The 18,312-nt window shown below is 47.7% G+C and overlaps 1 protein-coding gene across 1 annotated transcript in view; it reads right to left on the minus strand.

Annotated features, from left to right (window-relative positions):
• Positions 1-1,960: 1,960 nt before the first annotated feature.
• The window catches only part of LOC130130641 (peroxisomal acyl-coenzyme A oxidase 3-like), an 84,390-nt gene continuing 68,038 nt past the window's right edge, over positions 1,961-18,312 (minus strand). The window contains exons 17-19 of the mRNA XM_056300398.1: positions 8,322-8,389; positions 4,195-4,281; positions 1,961-2,567 (exon numbers count right to left, since the gene is read on the minus strand). Coding sequence (XP_056156373.1) covers positions 2,448-2,567; positions 4,195-4,281; positions 8,322-8,389 — 275 coding nt within the window. The 3' untranslated portion in view covers positions 1,961-2,447. The remainder of the gene's footprint in view (positions 2,568-4,194; positions 4,282-8,321; positions 8,390-18,312) is intronic.

Below are 18,312 nucleotides of genomic sequence, written 5' to 3' on the forward strand. Positions count from 1 at the left end.
ATCCTAGAATTGCCCCTGGTGTTATGTGCACCATGCTTGTTGATATATTTTGTTCTTATTTCTATTTCTTATTTATCTTTTATTTCTGTTTGTTTCTGTTTTCTTATCTTGTATCTTGGTAGATTTTAGTTATTAGAGCGTGAGTGTCTGTAATAGAACCCAATTTCCCCTTGGGGATGAATAAAGTATTCTGATTCTGAAACAGGGAGAAAGAGATGGAGTCAGAGAGATGGAGAAGGAAAGAGGGCAGTTTAAAAAAGAGGTGAAGTCAGACAGATGGAAAATTACGAGTCCAGACCAGAGTTGTGGAGGGATACTTCTCCTGGATCTCCACCTTGTCATGGTGGAGAAGCTTCCATGTAGTAATGATTTCAAGAGCTATGTCATCCAGCTCTTGGTTCCTGGTCGGGTCACCCAAGGCGGCTAGGTCAAGGGGGAGGAGGTTCCAGATGAAACGTGATCCAACAAAGACCTCAACGGCATTGAAGGTGGATGAAGGCTGCAACAGACGGTGGTCCCCAATTGTCTTGGTTCTCCATGCTGTTGGACTCTGGCCATCCCCTGCCAAGCACTGTGTGGTGGCTGCAGGCATAACAGCCACTCCACGTAAAAAGCTGTCACGCGCAGGCGTCCTCCCATTATGCGGCTCCAGGATCAGCCTCTACACCCACCTCAAGACCCAGAGGGACCCAGAGGGAAGACGGTCATACTCGACCCCGAGTGACCACCAATGATGATGATGAGGATGATGTGGAGGGAAAAGAAATGAGATGGAATGAAAATGGGGAAAGATTAAAAAAAGAAGATGGAGCAGTGGGATCAAACGATCAAACACCTAAACTCACAAACATTGTTCATCTGGTTTGTTGTGGCAACTTTGTAATGTGTGATATTGGGCTATACAAATAAAACTGATTTGACTTGTGAGGCAAAGTGAAAACACTTTATCAGTTTGACATGACTTAGAATTGTTATGCAGCTATTGCCTTGGATTTATTTGGTTTGTGGTATACTGCTGTATATTGTTGCTTAAAGGCCATCCATCCATCCATCATCCAAACCACTTATCCTGCTCTCAGGGTGGCGGAGATGCCGGAGTCTATCCCAGCAGTCATTGGGCGGCAGGCGGGGAGACACCCTGGACAGGCCGCCAGTCCATCACAGGGCCGACAGACTACCTTGTGATTTTGGGCTATAAAAATAAACTTGACTATCTGTCTTGTCCGTTGTGACATTCTGGGTGTCCTGTGGGAAATAAAAAACCCCTGAGCCACAGCACCAACCAAGCAGAATCCCTCAAACGCCTGAGACCAACAGACTGAATAAAAAGACTGTGAGGAAGCCTCATGTGTTGAAACAATGGCTCCCCCAGCCTGTGAACTGGAAACAGCTGCAGTATTGATACAGGGAGAGAGAACAGCCACGCCCTCTAGTGGTTACCCCAGACCAGTTCATCTGGACTTCACTGGGAGAAACGTGCCATCACTCGTTTGTGAACGTTCACAGACGAGTGTTCGTGTCATCACTCAACTCAGTGACTTCTTCAGTTCTCAGCACAGTTGCATAACAATCGGTTTCATATGCAAATTAGCATAACCATTAATTACAATGGCCATGTATACTGCTCCCAGAGGACTGGGGAGTCGCTGCAACCACAACGGTGTCATGTACATTATGTCCACTACTGTGTCCTCCTCTCTTAGACACTGGTGTCATCATGTCCACTGCTGTGTCCTCCTGCTACCCTCACGTCACTTCACATGATGTCTGCTAACAACATGTGGCTTTGTGTATGTACGTCGTAGTGTGCGTCTCTTACCTGGATGGTGTGAGGCACTATCGCTACATGCATGGGACATGGCGTGGACTCCTGGCTGTGACCACTATGTAGCGCTGTATAAAACCAGGTGCTGATGTTCACATCTCAGTTGAGTCTTGCAGGTCGCTATGGATTAAAATGTCTGCTAAATGTAAATTTCACATCAATTAATTATGACGTCCATCCATCCATCCATTAACCAAACCGCTTCACCTGCTCTCAGGGTCGCGGGACGCTGTAGCCTATCCCTGGAGCCTATATTATTATTAATTATGACATGTTGATTCTAAAACTCGAGCTCTTTATTTTGGGCTGTTTTGTTTCCAAGGCATCAAAAATGATCAAGAATTAAATATCGACTCAGCAGTTAAAATGAAGAGTAGAACAACTTCATGTGAGATTTCAAACCACTGCAGGCTTCATCATAAGGCAATTGGAAATGTTAAACTGTTAATCTGAATAAAGATCTCATCCTTTGTAGTTGCTAACGTCTTCAATCAGGGTCAGTATCCACAACACTGCTCATCTTTTCCTCAACAGGGGTAAGGCTGTTGAGAGGATGGAGCGATGAAGAGGAGGAGTTTTCTTTTATTATGTTGCAGGGCTCTCTAATGGTCCATCCAGGGTTTCAGAGCTTGGCACGGAGGGATCCCACCACAGGTTTGTCTGCACAGAACTCCTTCCACCAGGCCGCACGCTCCATCACGTTGCTGCTCTGCATCACCGTGGACCACAGGTTCTTATACAGCTGCAGCGTGGAGGGAGACATGACAAGGAGGGCATAGGTAACACCAATGATTCCTCTGAACTTTGGAAACAAGGCATACACAAGGCATAAGGAGGCCTTATGTCTCACCCATTTAGTCTGGCTCTGGAGGTCAGGACTGCCCACTAGACTGCTTACATGTGGCACCTCTTTGTACTCATGCTCTTTCTGTTTGTCTTTCACTCTTGAACTGAGTGCCCTCTACTTCTGCCTCGCCTGCATTATTCTGACCGCTTGTCACTTTTCCTGCTTGGAGCAGCCTCACAGCTGCTCAGACTGATGATGCAAAACAGCCTCACAGCTGCTCAGACTGATGATGCAAAACAGCCTCACAGCTGCTCAGACTGATGATGCAAAACAGCCTCACAGCTGCTCAGACTGATGATGCAAAACAGCCTCAGCTGTTCAGACTGATGATGCAAAACAGCCTCACAGCTGCTCAGACTGATGATGCAAAACAGCCTCAAGGCAGCTCACACTGTTGCAAAACAGCCTCACAGTTCAGGCTGATGATGCAAAACAGCCTCACAGCTGCTAAGACTGATGATGAAAAACAGCCTCACAGCTGCTCAGACTGATGATGCAAAACAGCCTCACAGCTGTTCAGACTGATGATGCAAAACAGCCTCACAGTTCAGACTGATGATGCAAAACAGCCTCACAGTTCAGACTAATGATCCAAAACAGCCTCACAGCTGCTCAGACTGATGATGCAAAACAGCCTCACAGCAGCTCAGACTGATGATGCAAAACAGCTGCACAGTTCAGACTGATGATGCAAAACAGCCTCACTGCTGCTCAGACTGATGATGCAAAACAGCCTCACAGTTCAGACTAATGATGCAAAACAGCCTCACAGCTGCTCAGACTGATGATGCAAAACAGCCTCACAGCAGCTCAGACTGATGATGCAAAATAGCCTCACAGCAGCTCAGACTGATGATGCAAAACAGCCACACAGTTCAGACTGATGATGCAAAACAGCCTCACTGCTGCTCAGACTGATGATGCAAAACAGCCTCACAGCTGCTCAGGCTGATGATGCAAAACAGCCTCACAGTTCAGACTAATGATGCAAAACAGCCTCACAGCTGCTCAGACTGATGATGCAAAACAGCCTCACAGCAGCTTAGACTGATGATGTAAAACAGCCTCACAACAGCTCAGACTGATGATGCAAAACAGCCGCACAGTTCAGACTGATGATGGAAAACAGCCTCACAGTGCAGACTGATGATGCAAAACAGCCTCAAAGCTCTGACTGATGATGCAAAACAGCCTCACAGCTCTGACTGATGATGCAAAACAGCCTCACAGTTCAGACTCTGTTTGTCTTTCACTCTTGAACTGAGTGCCCTCTACTTCTGCATCGCCTGCATTATTCTGACCACTTGTCACTTGTCTTGCTTGGAGCAGCCTCACAGCTGCTCAGACTGATGATGCAAAACAGCCTCACAGCTGCTCAGACTGATGATGCAAAACAGCCTCACAGTTCAGATTGATGATGCAAAGGATGTGATGTGTGGGGGGAGGATGTGTTTGGGATAGGCCGGCTGATAGGAGACCTCTTTTCCCTTCAGCTCTCTCCCTCTCGGTGTGAGGTCCTTACCTCGCCATCGGCCTTGCCAATTGGAGCGTTGAGAATGAAGTCAGGAGGAGCGATGACGTCCACCAGTGCCACGGCCTCGTCTTTCAGCTGGGATGGAGAGAAAAGGGGCAGACGTGAGGGAAGTGAAGGAGGCAGACGGGAACTGTGAAGAACAAGTCAGTGTTAGCGCCAGCCTGTGGACAAAGGAGTAGAAGCTCATAACGTCATCCTGGAGCAAGAAGACGGTCACTCAGACTGAAAGAGAGAAAGAGCACCAGGAAAAGGAACAGCAGAAAGACAGCGTCCATGAGACCCTCACACCCAGGTCAACAGACCACGGCCCTGTCTCACGGTTAAAAACGACAGATGCTGGGATGGGCAACCGGTATCAAACCACGGCCTGCAGGTTTCTCTACCTTGGGGAAAAGCTCAGTCTGCCCTGGACACCACTCGAGTCACCAGCACCCATGCAGGACACCAGAGCGCCACCTCTGTAGCTTACTATGTAGGAATCATGTACACAGCGAGCCGGTCATTAATGCCACATACACCCCTTCACTGTACAACATCCCACCTACTACACGACTGCTTACTAAAGAAATGGACGGCGCGTGGCCCAGTGGGTAGCGCTGTTGCCTCAGAGCAAGAAGGTCCTGGGTTCGAACCCCAGGCCGTCCCAGGTCCTTTCTGTGTGGCGTTTGCATGTTCTCCCCGTGTCTGCGTGGGTCTCCTCCCACCATCAAAAAGACATGCATGTTAGGGTTCATACTCCTGCCTGCGTCCCTGAGCAAGGCAGTGGAAAGAAGAAGTGGAGTCGGTCCCCGGGCGCTGCAGCTGCACTGCTGCTAGCTACACAGCTAGGATGCTGGGTCCCACGCAGAGAACACATTCCATTGTATGTATGTACAAAGTGATCAATAAGGACTGTTCTATTCTATTCTATTAAATCAACGACTTCACCCAAAATATTGATTTAACCAGGATTTTACTGATTTAACAAGGATTTTACTGCTTTAACCAGGATTTTACTGATTTAACCAGGATTTTATTGCTTCCGCTAAAGAAAAAAAATAGTCCATTAGATTTGTTAGTCCATGAGAACTGGATCCATACCAACGGTCTATTTTTCACAGCGGCGCTCTGCTACTCAGAAAAAACAGACCGGAGAACGCTGTAATTAACCAGTCTGACTCGAGTATTAAACAGAGCCATGTAATAAACTACTACATATAAAACTACCCGTCCGTCCATTGTCCCAGGTGACTAGCCCAGTCGAGGTCGCAGGATACTGGAACCAGTCCCACCCAGCAGTCAGTGGGCGACTCTACTATATATAAAACTACCCGTCTGTCCATTGTCCCAGCTGACTAGCCCAGTCGAGGTCGCAGAATGCTGGAACCAGTCCCACCCAGCAGTCAGTGGGCGACTCTACTATATATAAAACTACCCGTCCGTCCATTGTCCCAGCTGACTAGCCCAGTCGGGGTCATGGGATGCTGGAACCAGTCCCACCCAGCAGTCACTGGGCAACAGCTGGGGAGACACCCTAAAACTAGAAAAATCAAACAAAAACTATGTAAAAAAAAAACCCACTATCACATGAGAACTACTGGGGGCGTCCGGGTGGTGTGACGCTCTATTCCATTGCCTACCAACACAGGCATCACCGGTTCGAATCCCTGTGTTACCTCCAGCTTGGTGGGCATCCCTACAGACACAATAAGCCGTGTCTGTGGGTGGGAAGCAACATGTGGGTATGTGTCCTGGTCACTGCACTAGCGCCTCCTCTGGTCAGGGCACCTGTTCAGGGGGAGGGGGAACTGGGGGGGAATAGCGTGATCCTCCCACGTACTATGTCCTCCTGGTGAGACTCCTCACTGTCAGGTGAAAAGAAGCGGCTGGTGACTCCACATGTATGAAGTTGGGACGCTGTGTAAGACGTAAATAAAAACAGAATACAATGATTTGCAAATCCTTTCCCACCTATATTCAGCTGAATACACTACAAAGACAAGATATTTAATGTTCAAACTGATAAACTTTATTGTTTTTTGCAAATATTCTCTCATTTTGAATTTGATGCCTGCAACACGTTCCAGAGAAGCTGGGACAGGGGCATGTTCACCACTGTGTTACACCACCTTTCCTTTTAACACCACTCAATAAGCGTTTGGGAACTGAGGACACTACTTGTTGAAGCTTTGTAGGTGGAATTCTTTCCCATTCTTGCTTGATGTACGACTTCAGTTGCTCAACAGTCCGGGGTCTCCGTTGTCGTATTTTGCGCTTCATAATGCGCCACACATTTTCAGTGGGAGACAGGTCTGGACTGCAGGCAGGCCAGTCCAGTACCCGCACTCTTTTACTACGAAGCCCCGCTGTTGGAACACGTGCAGAATGTGGCTTGGCATTGTCTTGCTGACATAAGCAGGGACGTCCCTGGAAAAGACGTCGCTTGGATGGCAGCATATGTTGCTCCAAAACCTGTATGTACCTTTCAGTATTAATGGTGCCTTCACAGATGTGCAGGTTACCCATGATGCCATGGGCACTAACACACCCCCATACCATCACAGATGCTGGCTTTTGGACTTTGCGCTGATAACAATCTGTACGGTCCTTTTCCTCTTTAGCCCGGAGGACACGACGTCCATGATTTCCAAAAACAATTTGAAATGTTGACTCGTCAGACCACAGCACACTTTTCCCCTTTGCGTCAGCCCATCTCAGATGAGCTCGGGCCAGAGAAGCCGGCGGCGTTTCTGGGTGGTGTTGATACATGGCTTTGGCTTTGCATGGTAGAGTTTTAACTTGCACTTGTAGATGTAGCGACCAACTGTGTTAACTGATGATGGTTTTCCCAAGTGCTCCTGAGCCCACGTGGTAATATCCTTTACACAATCATGTCGGTTTTTAATGCAGTGCCGCCTGAGGGGTCGAAGGTCACGGGCATTCAGTGTTGGTTTTCGGCCTTGCTGCTTACGTGCAGAGATTTCTCCGGATTCTCTGAATCTTGTGATGATATTATGGACTGGAGATGATGAAATCCCTAAATTCCTTGCAGTTGTACGTTGAGAAACGTTGTTCTTAAACTGTTGGACTATTTGCTCACGCAGTTGTTCACAAAGTGGTGACCCTCGCCCCATCCTTGCTTGTGGACTGAGCCTTTCAGGGATGCTCCTTTTATACCCAATCATGACACTCACCCGTTTCCAGTTAACCTGTTCACCTGCGGAAGGTTCCAGACAGGTGCTTTTTGAGCATTCCTCAACTTTCCCAGTCTTTTGTTGCCCCTGTCCCAGCTTCTTTGGAACGTGTTGCAGGCATCAAATTCAAAATGAGTGAATATTTGCAAAAAATAAAGTTTATCAGTTTGAACATTAAATATCTTGTCTTTGTAGTGTATTCAATTGAATATAGGTGGAAAAGGATTTGCAAATCACTGTATTCTGTTTTTATTCACGTTTTACACAACGTCCCAACTTCATTGGAATTTGGGTTTGTAGTTCCAGAACTCACCAGGTCAAAGTTAAGGAGTAATCCACAACAAAACATCAGGTTGTTTGTTGTGGTGTGCGTCAAGATAAAGTCAGTAGTGATATTATAGGTGCTGAACGTGGCAACATTTAGCGTTGTATGCTGCACACACTTCCTTTGCTAAACCATCAGGCTGCAGTCAAAGTGCAGCACAGAATGTGTGCAGTGAGGATCTGTCAGGTGTGTGTCAAGTGTGAGTCAGGTGTGTATCAGGTGTGTGTCAGGTTTGTGTCAGGTGTATGTCAGGTGTGAGTCAGGTGTGTGTCAGGTGTGAGTCAGGTGTGAGTCGGCTGTGTGTCAGGTGAGTGTCAGGTGTCTGTCAGGTGTGAGGCAGGTGTGAGTCAGGTGTGTGTCAGGTGGTCCAGCTTTACCAGAGGAATTTATAGTGAGACTTGTTCACCCAGCATCACAACTAAGAAGCCATCCTGATGGATGGTGAAACATCTCCACACTGAACACTAACATCATGTATAGATCTAAAGCTCTCCTGGAGTCTTCCTCAGATGAAGCATGTGGCTGCAGGTCCACAGAGCAGAGAGGTGGGGCACAGAGACAGCAGCTGTGATGGGCAGAAATACAGCAGTATGAAAAACAAATCCGTCTTTCTGTACCTGGGAGCAGAGGTTGACAATGGCCCCCTGGACAAACTCCGCTGGCGTTCTTCCTGAGAAATAACCACCTGTGGGAGAGCATCACAGTGTTTAATAATAATAATAATAATAATAATAATAAATTGAGTTTGTATAGCACTTCTCATCTGCAGAGACAGATCTCGAAGCGCTTCAGAGATAAAAGACCATGGTAAAACCAGAACGACTTAGAAGAGCTACTGGGTGTTGTGGTAAAGGGGAACCCTTCCCTTTGTTTAAACCCAGTAAGATCCCCTCCCCTGGATGACTGGAAATACAACCAGCCACTGGATGGGGTGACTCAAGTGCTTTCTCTGTACATCTTCAAATGCATCAGGTTGTGTGTGCCACGGTCCCCTCCATCCTGGCTAAACTCCCGGGGCTTCTTAGCTCACTGCCATCCTCTACCAACCGAGTCCTAGTGCATGTGGGGCCCAACATCGCGGCCTGTCAGCAGTCTGAATTAACTAAAAAGGATTTTATCAGGGTCTTTAAGCTTTTAAGTTCTTCTGGAAAATCTGTCTTTATTTCCGGTCCTATTCCCACAGTGGCCCGTGGAGTAGGGCGCTTCAGCAGAATCCTCAGCCTCAACACTTGGCTCCAGTCCACCTGCAGGGCTCATATCTGGGCTTCATTGACAATTTTGATTTGTTCTGGGAACGCTTTTTCTTCTTTAGAAGAGACAGTATCCACCCCAACAATCTGGGTAGCCGCATGTTAGCGGCCAATTGTCGTTACACTGTGCAGTCTGGTATTCATGGATGACTATTTACACCCACTGTCACAGTCCGGCCGAACTAGCCTGCTAAATGCCGTGCACGCCAGGCCAGGTTTTCCCTTCTGCCCTGCCTCCTGGTTGATGGACGGATAAGACAGCCCACAAACAGCTCTACCACACCTGCTGCCACTCTCCTCGTCAGCCATGGCTTTTTAAGCCATGCCAGGAGCTACACTCCTTGCTAGATTGTTGCGTCGCTCAGAGAGAGATCTTGTTCATGCCTGCTACTTTTTGACTCCTGATTTTTGACCCACGCCTGTTTCTGGATTGTATTTTCGCCTGTTGTCTTGGACACTTTGCCCTGCCTTGTCTCTTGTCGCCAATCTCTGCCTATTTAGCCACGTGAGTCTGCCTGATCCCTGCCGGTACCTTTGCTGTGTTTCCATGCTCACCCGTGTACCGAACTCTGCCTGTTGTGACCTTTTGGATATCTGCCTGATCCCTGCTTGTACCATTGCTAAGGATTTTTTACATTTTGAGTTTGTCTGTTACTACCTCATCGGTGCCTTGATTCCATGTTTTGCTCTCCTGATTTTAAAGACACCGAAACCAATTTTGTGTCCCTGAGTCTGCTTTTGGGTCCACAGTCTTTACCCGGCCGCAATGGCCCTGACAGCACAATCTAGCCAACATGGACCCAGCAGACTTGGAACATGTGAGGGCTGCTGTGGAGAAACAGGGGACATTGCTGGGCACTCAACAACAGGAGCTCTACCAGGTGAATCACAACCTTCTGAGATTTTCTGAGGGTCTTAACACCCTCTCTGCCCAGGTGCAGCAGCTCCTGGCTAACGTCCCTCAGGGCCCTGCACAACCAAGCCCGTCCCCACAAGCCCCTTCTCCTTTTAGAGAACTAAGACTCCCTGCTCCCCAGCCATATGATGGTGGTCCAGGTACCTGTCGGTCTCTTCTCTCCAAATGCTCTCTATCTCTGGAACTCCAGTCTCTAGCTTTTCCAACAGAGCGCTCCCGTGTTAAATATGTCACGGCCTGTTACCTCCTCCGTTGCCCAATGCCCCACTTCCCGAACCCATGCAGGTGGATCGAGCTCAAGTCACCCCTGAGGAACGCCGACGAGACATGAAGGTATGCTTCTATTGTGGGCAGGTGGGTCATTTTTGCCAGTCATGCCCTTTAAAAGGAGGGGGGAGCCTGGTGGGTATGGTCCAGAATCACTCCCCTATCCAGTGTCTGCCGGTTGTGCTTTGTCATGAAAACCGGTCTCATGGTCTTCATGCCCTCATTGACTCAGGTGCAGACAGGAACTTGATATGCTCCGCCACTACTAAAGACCTTGGAATTCCTCTTGTAGCCCTTGATCAACCTCTCGCTGTTCAGACCCTTGATGGCAGTTGTTTGAGCTCGATCACCCACAGAACAGCTCCCGTCTCACTACAAATTTCAGGTTACCACTCTGAAGTGGTATTGTTCCACGTCATAGAGAGGTCCCATGTTCCCATTGTTCTTGGACTCCCCTGGCTGTCCATACATAATCCCAACGTTAACTGGTCAGATAACACCATCTTAGGATGGAGCCCCTTTTGTTTGTCCTCATGCCTCAAGTGTGTCTCCACGCCTGTCTCTCCCTCCCCAGACATTGAGGAGTTCCCTGACTTATCTAATGTGCCCCAGGAGTATTTGGACCTCAAGCCTGTGTTCAGCAAATCTCGTGCTGTCCGTCTACCCCCTCATAGGCCATATGACTGCACCATAGAGCTTCTCCCTGGTACCTCTCCACCTAAGGGCAGACTCTATTCCCTCTGTCCCTCAGAGAGAGAAGTCATGAACAAGTACATTTCCGACTCCCTAGCCGTTGGAATCATCCGGCCATCATCTCCTGCAGGTGCTGGCTTCTTTTTCGTGGGGAACAAGGATGGATCTCTGCGACCCTGTATCGATTACAGGGCCTTAAATGACATCACCATCAAGAATCGGTATCCTTTACCTCTTATGTCAACTGCTTTTGAGTTGCTCCAGGGAGCCCGTTTTTTCACCAAGCTCAACCTTGGAAATGCCTACCATCTTGTGAAGATCAGGGAGGGGGATGAATGGAAAACTGCCTTCAACACCCCTACAGGCCACTATAAATACCGCGTGGTCCCATTTGGTTTGACCAATGCTCCAGCTGTCTTCCAAGCCCTGGTCAATGATGTTCTACGAGATTTTTTGAATGTTTTTGTGTATCTTGATGACATTTTAATTTTCTCTCACTCACTTGAGGCTCACAGACTCCATGTCAGGCAGGTTCTCCACCGGCTGCTGGAGAACAAACTTTTTGTCAAAGCAGAGAAATGTGACTTTCACAAGGACTCGGTATCCTTTTTGGGCTTTATTATATCTCCCTCCCAGATCGAGATGAACCCCTTGAAACTGAAGGCAGTGCTTGACTGGCCCACCCCTTCCTCAAGGCGGGCACTCCAGCAGTTCCTGGGGTTCGCGAACTTTTACAGGCAGTTTATCAGGGACTACAGTTCCGTGGCTGGCCCGCTCACCGCACTCACCTCAACTGAGACCCCTTTCCATTGGAATAAAGGAGCAGAGAGGGCCTTTGCTGATCTCAAACACAGATTCAGCTCCACCCCGATACTCGCCATCCCTGACCCTTCTCTCCAGTTTGTCATTGAAGCTGATACCTCGGAGTCAGGGGTAGGGGCCATCCTGTCACAGAGATCAGCCACTGATAATAACCTGCACCCTTGCTCTTACTTCTCCCGTTCTCTCTCCAGCAGAGACTAACTATGACATAGGTGACCGGGAGCTGCTGGCAGTCAAACTGGCTCTGGAGGAGTGGAGGCATTGGCTGGAGGGGGCTGACCCTCTTGCGTTCGATTGATGCCTTCAAGAAACAGGCGGATAGGCATCGCTCGGCGGCTCCAGTGTACAAGGTGGGCCAGAGAGTAATGCTCTCTTCACGCGATCTACCTCTCAAGTCCCCATGCCGCAAACTGAACGCCAGATTCACTGGACCATTCACCATCTCCAAGGTTATCAACCCCTGTTCGGTCCAACTTACCTTGCCTCTGACCATGCGTCGTATTAATCCTACATTCCATGTTTCTCAAGTTAAACCCCTTGTCTTGAGTCCCCCTCCCAGGATTGTTGATGGTGGCGAGGTGTTTTCGGTGAGAAGGCTCCTGAAGGCCCGGCGGCGAGGCAGGGGACTGGGAGGGCTACGGCCCAGAGGAGCGCTGTTGGGTTCCGGCTAGGTTCGTTGTGGACCGCACCCTGATCTCCGACTTTCACCGACAGCACCCTGAGATCGCGGCTGGGACGCCTGCTGGCGTCCGTAGGAGAGGGGGTACTGCCACAGTCCGGCCGAACTAGCCTGCTACATGCCGTGCACGCCAGGTTTTCCCTTCTGCCCTGCCTCCTGGTTGATGGACGGATAAGACAGCCCACAAACAGCTCTACCACACCTGCTGCCACTCTCCTCGTCAGCCATGGCTTTTTAAGCCATGCCAGGAGCTACACTCCTTGCAAGATTGTTGCGTCGCTCAGAGAGAGATCTTGTTCATGCCTGCTACTTTTTGGCTCCTGATTTTTGACCCACGCCTGTTTCTGGATTGTATTTTCGCCTGTTGTCTTGGACACTTTGCCCTGCCTTGTCTCTTGTCGCCAATCTCTGCTTATTTAGCCACGTGAGTCTGCCTGATCCCTGCCGGTACCTTTGCTGTGTTTCCATGCTCACCCGTGTACCGAACTCTGCCTGTTGTGACCTTTTGGATATCTGCCTGTACCATTGCTAAGGATTTTTTACATTTTGAGTTTGTCTGTTACTACCTCATCGGTGCCTTGATTCCATGTTTTGCTCTCCTGATTTTAAAGACACCGAAACCAATTTTGTGTCCCTGAGTCTGCTTTTGGGTCCGCAGTCTTTACCAGGCTGCACCGGTCCTGACACCCTCACAGTCCCACAGGTATATATAAAAAATACCTTTGTTACATAGAACGTGATGTCTCCAGGTCATGATCACTGCTGCCCTGTGGAATCCAGCTCTTCTAAAGGAGTCCTCTCTCATGTCACGGCTCTTACAATATTCCTGCTAGGATTAGGCCACGATTTACTACCCACTACCCTCTGCACTGTGTGTCTTCAACTGTCAGGCCATTGATAAGTCTGCTGTAGTGGTTCCAGCCCCACTAAGCCACTTGTCCAAATTGTTTTGCTCTTTTAAATGCCCAGTCCATGTCAAATAAGTTTGTTATTCTCCAGGATTTAATTACTTCCTCAACCTTGACTTTCTATTTCTTACTGAGATCTGGATTAAACCTGGGGAGTGCTCCCCCTAGTGGGGCTCTGCCCACCCAGCTATAATTTTCTGAATGCACCCAGGTTAACAGGTCCTGGTGGGGGTATATTAGCTGCCTTTAAGAACCTTTACACTTGTGTTCCTTTTACTAGTTTTGAAGTCTTTTAAAATTGTGTGCGACAACCCCATTTGTTGTATAATTATTTATCATCCCACCCAAATTCATCTACAGGTTTTCTTAATGAGTTCTCTGAGCTGTTGTCCTCTCTTGTTCTTTCATTTGATAGGGCCATAATAGTTGGTGATTTTAACACCCATATTGATAATCCTTTTAACTCATTTGTCATCGATTTTTTTAAACATTTCTAAATCTTTTAACCTTGTGCAGCATGTCACTGGCCCCACACAGAACCGTGGGCACAGCCTTGATTTCGTTTTCACCCTGAACTTGTCTCTTAATTCCCTGTATACGATCGATTTTGTCTCTGACCATACATGTATTATATTTGATGCTTCTTTACTACCTACTACACTACCCCAGAAATGTATAATTAATTCTCACATCTTTAATAAGCTGTCAGCAGCCATGTTTTCTAGATATTTTTCCATTCTGATCAGCTGCCCTCCACTCTTCGCCAACATTAATGACCAAGTTAGTTGGTTTAATGATTGGTGCACATCTGCCCTTGATTTCTCGGCTCCATATACTTCCAGGGCTGTCCCAGTTATTAACACTACTCCTTGGATCAATGAAAACATCCGTCAAAAAAGAAGGCCGAATGCAGATGGAAAAAATCTGCTCTTGAAGTTCAACTCCACATGGAGTTATCTGATTTGAATCAAACTATTAAAGATGCATGAGCTAATTACTTCTCTGACTAGAGAGTAATGAACATAACCCTATGTTTCTGTTTAGTACTATCAATTAGCTTGTGAATCCCTCTTCCTACTATTTCTGCTAATGACTTTAGATTTCTTGTCTTTCTTTGTTGACAAGATCGATGGTCTAAGGTCCAATTTTACCCCCACTGTTTCCCCCTCCCCTGCCCCTTTCAGCTGTCAGAATTTTCTCCCGTATCTCTTCAGTTCCTTGTTAATACTGTAAACTTCATGCGTCCCTCCTGTATTCATTCATTTTTTTGTGTACGGAGTGTAAAGCGCTTTGTAACTATGTTTTTAAAAGTGCTATATAAATAAAATTTTGCTTGCTTGCTTCTGTCTAAGAGGGCACGCATGTTTATGTATGAGCTCATATAAGAGAATCTTAGCATCCTTAGGGAGGATGTATGAACTCTTATTCACGACTCGGCAGCCAAACAATTCACTTTCCCCAAATGCTGGTTTCTGACTGTCAGTCAAATGATTTGTTGGCTCCGGTTACAGAAATCAACCAAAAAAACCAACATGTGCTGCTCAGCTGAAGCAAAGAACTGTTTAAAGTAGTTCGTAGTCCGGATGGTGTAGCGGTCTATTCTGTTGCCTACCAACATGGGGATTGCCGGTTTGAGTCCCCGTGTTACCTCCGACTTGGTCGGGTGTCCCTATAGACATAATTGGCTGTGTCTGCGGGTGGGAAGCCGGATGTGTGTCCTGGTCACTGCACTAGTGCCTCCTCTGGTCGGTCAGGGCGCCTGTTCGGCGGGGGGGGGGGGGGGATAGCGTGATCCCCCACGCGCTATGTCCCCCTGGTGAAACTCCTCACTGTTCGGTGAAAAGAAGCGGCTGGTAACTCCACGTGTATGGGAGGAGACATGTTGTAGTCTGCAGAGGGGGTGGAGCAGTGACTGGGACAGCTTGGAAGAGTGGGGTAACTGGCCAAGTACAATTGGGGAGAAAAGGGGGGGGATTGTTTAAAGTAGTGCTTGTTTTCACATCAGGAGAAAATGATAATGGAGGTGACTGATTAGCCATGGATCACCGTCGGTTATTTTACTGGTTGTGGACGGTGACTTGAAGAAGCATCACACAGTGAAAAGCCTGTGCAGGTGCATTCACAGCATGTGGTGTTCAAGCCTGTTATGGCAGAATTCAATTCATGTCATTGTTTCCTCTGTAATACATCTGTTTAATAAAAGTGGTGGTTGGTGTTCATGTTTGGATTTGTTTCTATTTTTTAAAAGTCCTTAGTCCTTATCTGTAATTGTAAGCGTAGAAATTACAATACATGGATAACAAACACACACCTTCAAAGTAGAAGTACACACTCTCTGGGCATGGTGTTGTGAGTCTCACATGACAAGGAGTTGTGCTCTATGACCAGTAGGTTAAAAACACAACCCCAACACAATGTTGGACTAAAACCATTGCGTTACTGTATTTACTGTACTGAAGCAGCATGTAACTGAAGTGAGCCTTTAACACCACAAGCTGGCACACTAAAAGAACCACATTATTAGTAACACAAACACCAACAGTCAGTTGGGACAACGAGGTGCCCCGTCCTCTCATTATGTAGTTAGCTCTGTCCACTGACAGCCTATGTGTGTCTTTCAGCTTGTGTGTGTCTGCAGCTGATGCTATGGAAGCAGCCTGTGCAGTGTGTACAAGGAAAGGGGTCTTTGTGCACTACCAATACTGGCAGGCTGAAAGGCTTGAACAAAGCCTGCCATAAAGGAAGAAGTTTACCTTGGAAAGCCTGATGCCTTTGTGGTGAAATGTTGATTCCTGTGTTGTCTGCTCACCGCTGTGGTACCACAGATTCACTAGAACCAATACACTCATCGTCCTGGGTGTGAAACCTGAAAGTAGCACACTTCCACTGTCTGTCTGAATTTGATCTTTCCCTAGTTGATTATCTCCAATGTTTCTCTCAGATGTCTGTGAATGTTCTCATTCATCCAGGTCATGGTTATCCAAAGGAATTGAATCGAGTGCAACTGGACTTGGTATATATCCGTGAAGACGTTTCGCCTCTCATCCAAGAGGCTTCATCAGTTCGTGCCTTTCTGACTAGACCAAGCTAGTCTGACTGGCTGGTGATGAAACTCAAGATATTTATCCTCTTTGGAGTTGTTATCAGAGCTATAGATTTGAGTGGCTCTTTTGTGTTCCGATGTTTAGCAACGCCCGTCATTATCAGAGGTATTGATATGCGTGGCTCTTTGTGATCCGATGTTTAGCAGCGACGGTCGTTGGGGGTGTTAGTTTCAACTTCGTTAGTGCTCCATTCAGTGGTCATGAGTCGTTGGAGCCGTTAGTGAGCGACTGTTGTTCTTGGAGGCTAGGCTTCTTGAGTCTCCTGGGTAGAGATAAAAGGATGGCATTGTAAGTGGGAGATAGGTGGTGTCGCAGACCTCCTCTTCTCTTGAGGGGTGGCTTTTCCAGTTTCACATAGATGGCTTCCTTCACCCCTCTATCTTCCCTGTCCAAAATGTGTACGTTGCTGTCCTCGAAAGAGTGTGTCTTCTCCTTTAGGTGTAGATAGACTGCTGAGTCTTGTCCTGAGGAGTTTGGCCTTCTGTGTTGGGCCATCCGTTTGTGTAGTGGTTGTTTGGTTTCTCCTATGTATAGGTCAGTGCAATCCTCATTGCATTGTACAGCATACACCAGATTGCTTTTTTGGGTGTGTGGTACACGGTCTTTGGGATGAACCAGTCCTTGTCAGAGTGTGTTGCTGGGTTTGAAGTATACCGGGATGCGGCGTTTGTTAAAAATTCTCCTGAGTTTCTCGGAGACCCCAGAAGCATACAGGATGACTATGTTATTCCTTCTGTTCCTTTTCTCCTTGTCGCTCACCCGGTTGGTCTTTTTGGAACGTGTTGCAGTTTTCACAAAGGTCCAACTGGACAGACTGGTCAGCTGGACAGGAAGTTCCGCATTCTCCTCCTGGTGGGTTAATCACTGCTTGTTGGCACAATAAATGTCCACTGCCACCTTGTGTTAATTAGCTGTCTTCGTTGAAAAGAGAAAGTTCTGCCTGTCCTGTCTGCTGGACGCAACCACACAGCAGTAAAACCTGTCTGTTCCTGTCACGCTTCATGCACACAGCTTCAAGTTTAGTTTGCAGAAAGTGTCCACTAACACCGTTATTTTAAAGGTAGTCACTTCCGGAGGTTAAGGCTTTCATGAACTGAGTAAGACCTAAATCATTATTGTGTTCTCGGTGCATGCTCAATAATCCAGTAAACGTTCAACTTCTTTGACTAAATCATAATTGCTTTTCCACAGCTGGTGACAGACAGTAACGAGACAGACATTTGTTTATATGCTTCCGGTGTGGGAAGAAGTATCAGTTATGCAGTGTCTTTGTCCATGTCCACGTCTAAGTTTGTGTCATCATGTGAAGTTTTTATTTTGATAGTCGATTTCACTTGGCTGGGAGAGCTGGTGCTGGATCAGCTGAGAGAGCCTGGTCTGCAGTGTCCTGTGGGCCTGAGGAGGAAACACCGAAGGCGGTCTGACGGTACATGGATGCGGGGCAGGCTAAGCTAACTGCTAGCCCATGGTCCTGCCCAAGAGAAAACACAGAGGTGGTTTGGCGGCAGCCTCGCCTCGCCTGTGCAGTGTTATTGTCTGCGTCTGCATTTGTGTTGTCGTGTGGAGTGTGGGGAGGTGTGTCGAAGGTGTCTGGCTGGAGTTGGCTTGGCTGGGGGATCCTGGTCTGCTGCAGCCGATGGGCCCGGGGACCATGGTCCTGCCTGGAGCTGCGCCTGAGGAGGAAACACTGAGGGCAGTCTGATGGGACGCAGAAGTGGGGCAGGCTAGGCTCACTGCTAGCCCATGTAGACCGGCAGTTCCCACAGTCATCCTGGCTGGCGCTCGTTGTCTGGACGGTGCAGTTTTTGGACTGTGTTGCACTGGGTGGACTGTGTAGTTGGCTGGGTTTTTTTTGTTTTGTTTTTTGCTTTGTTCTCTCTGTTTTTGTATGTTTTTGGTGGTTTTTGGATGTGTTTTTGTCTTTTGTGTTGCACTGCTGTGGGTTTGGGAAACAGAATTTTTTTTCTTT

The sequence above is a fragment of the Lampris incognitus genome, chromosome 20 (assembly GCF_029633865.1).
Source record: "Lampris incognitus isolate fLamInc1 chromosome 20, fLamInc1.hap2, whole genome shotgun sequence".
Lineage (NCBI taxonomy): Eukaryota > Metazoa > Chordata > Actinopteri > Lampriformes > Lampridae > Lampris > Lampris incognitus.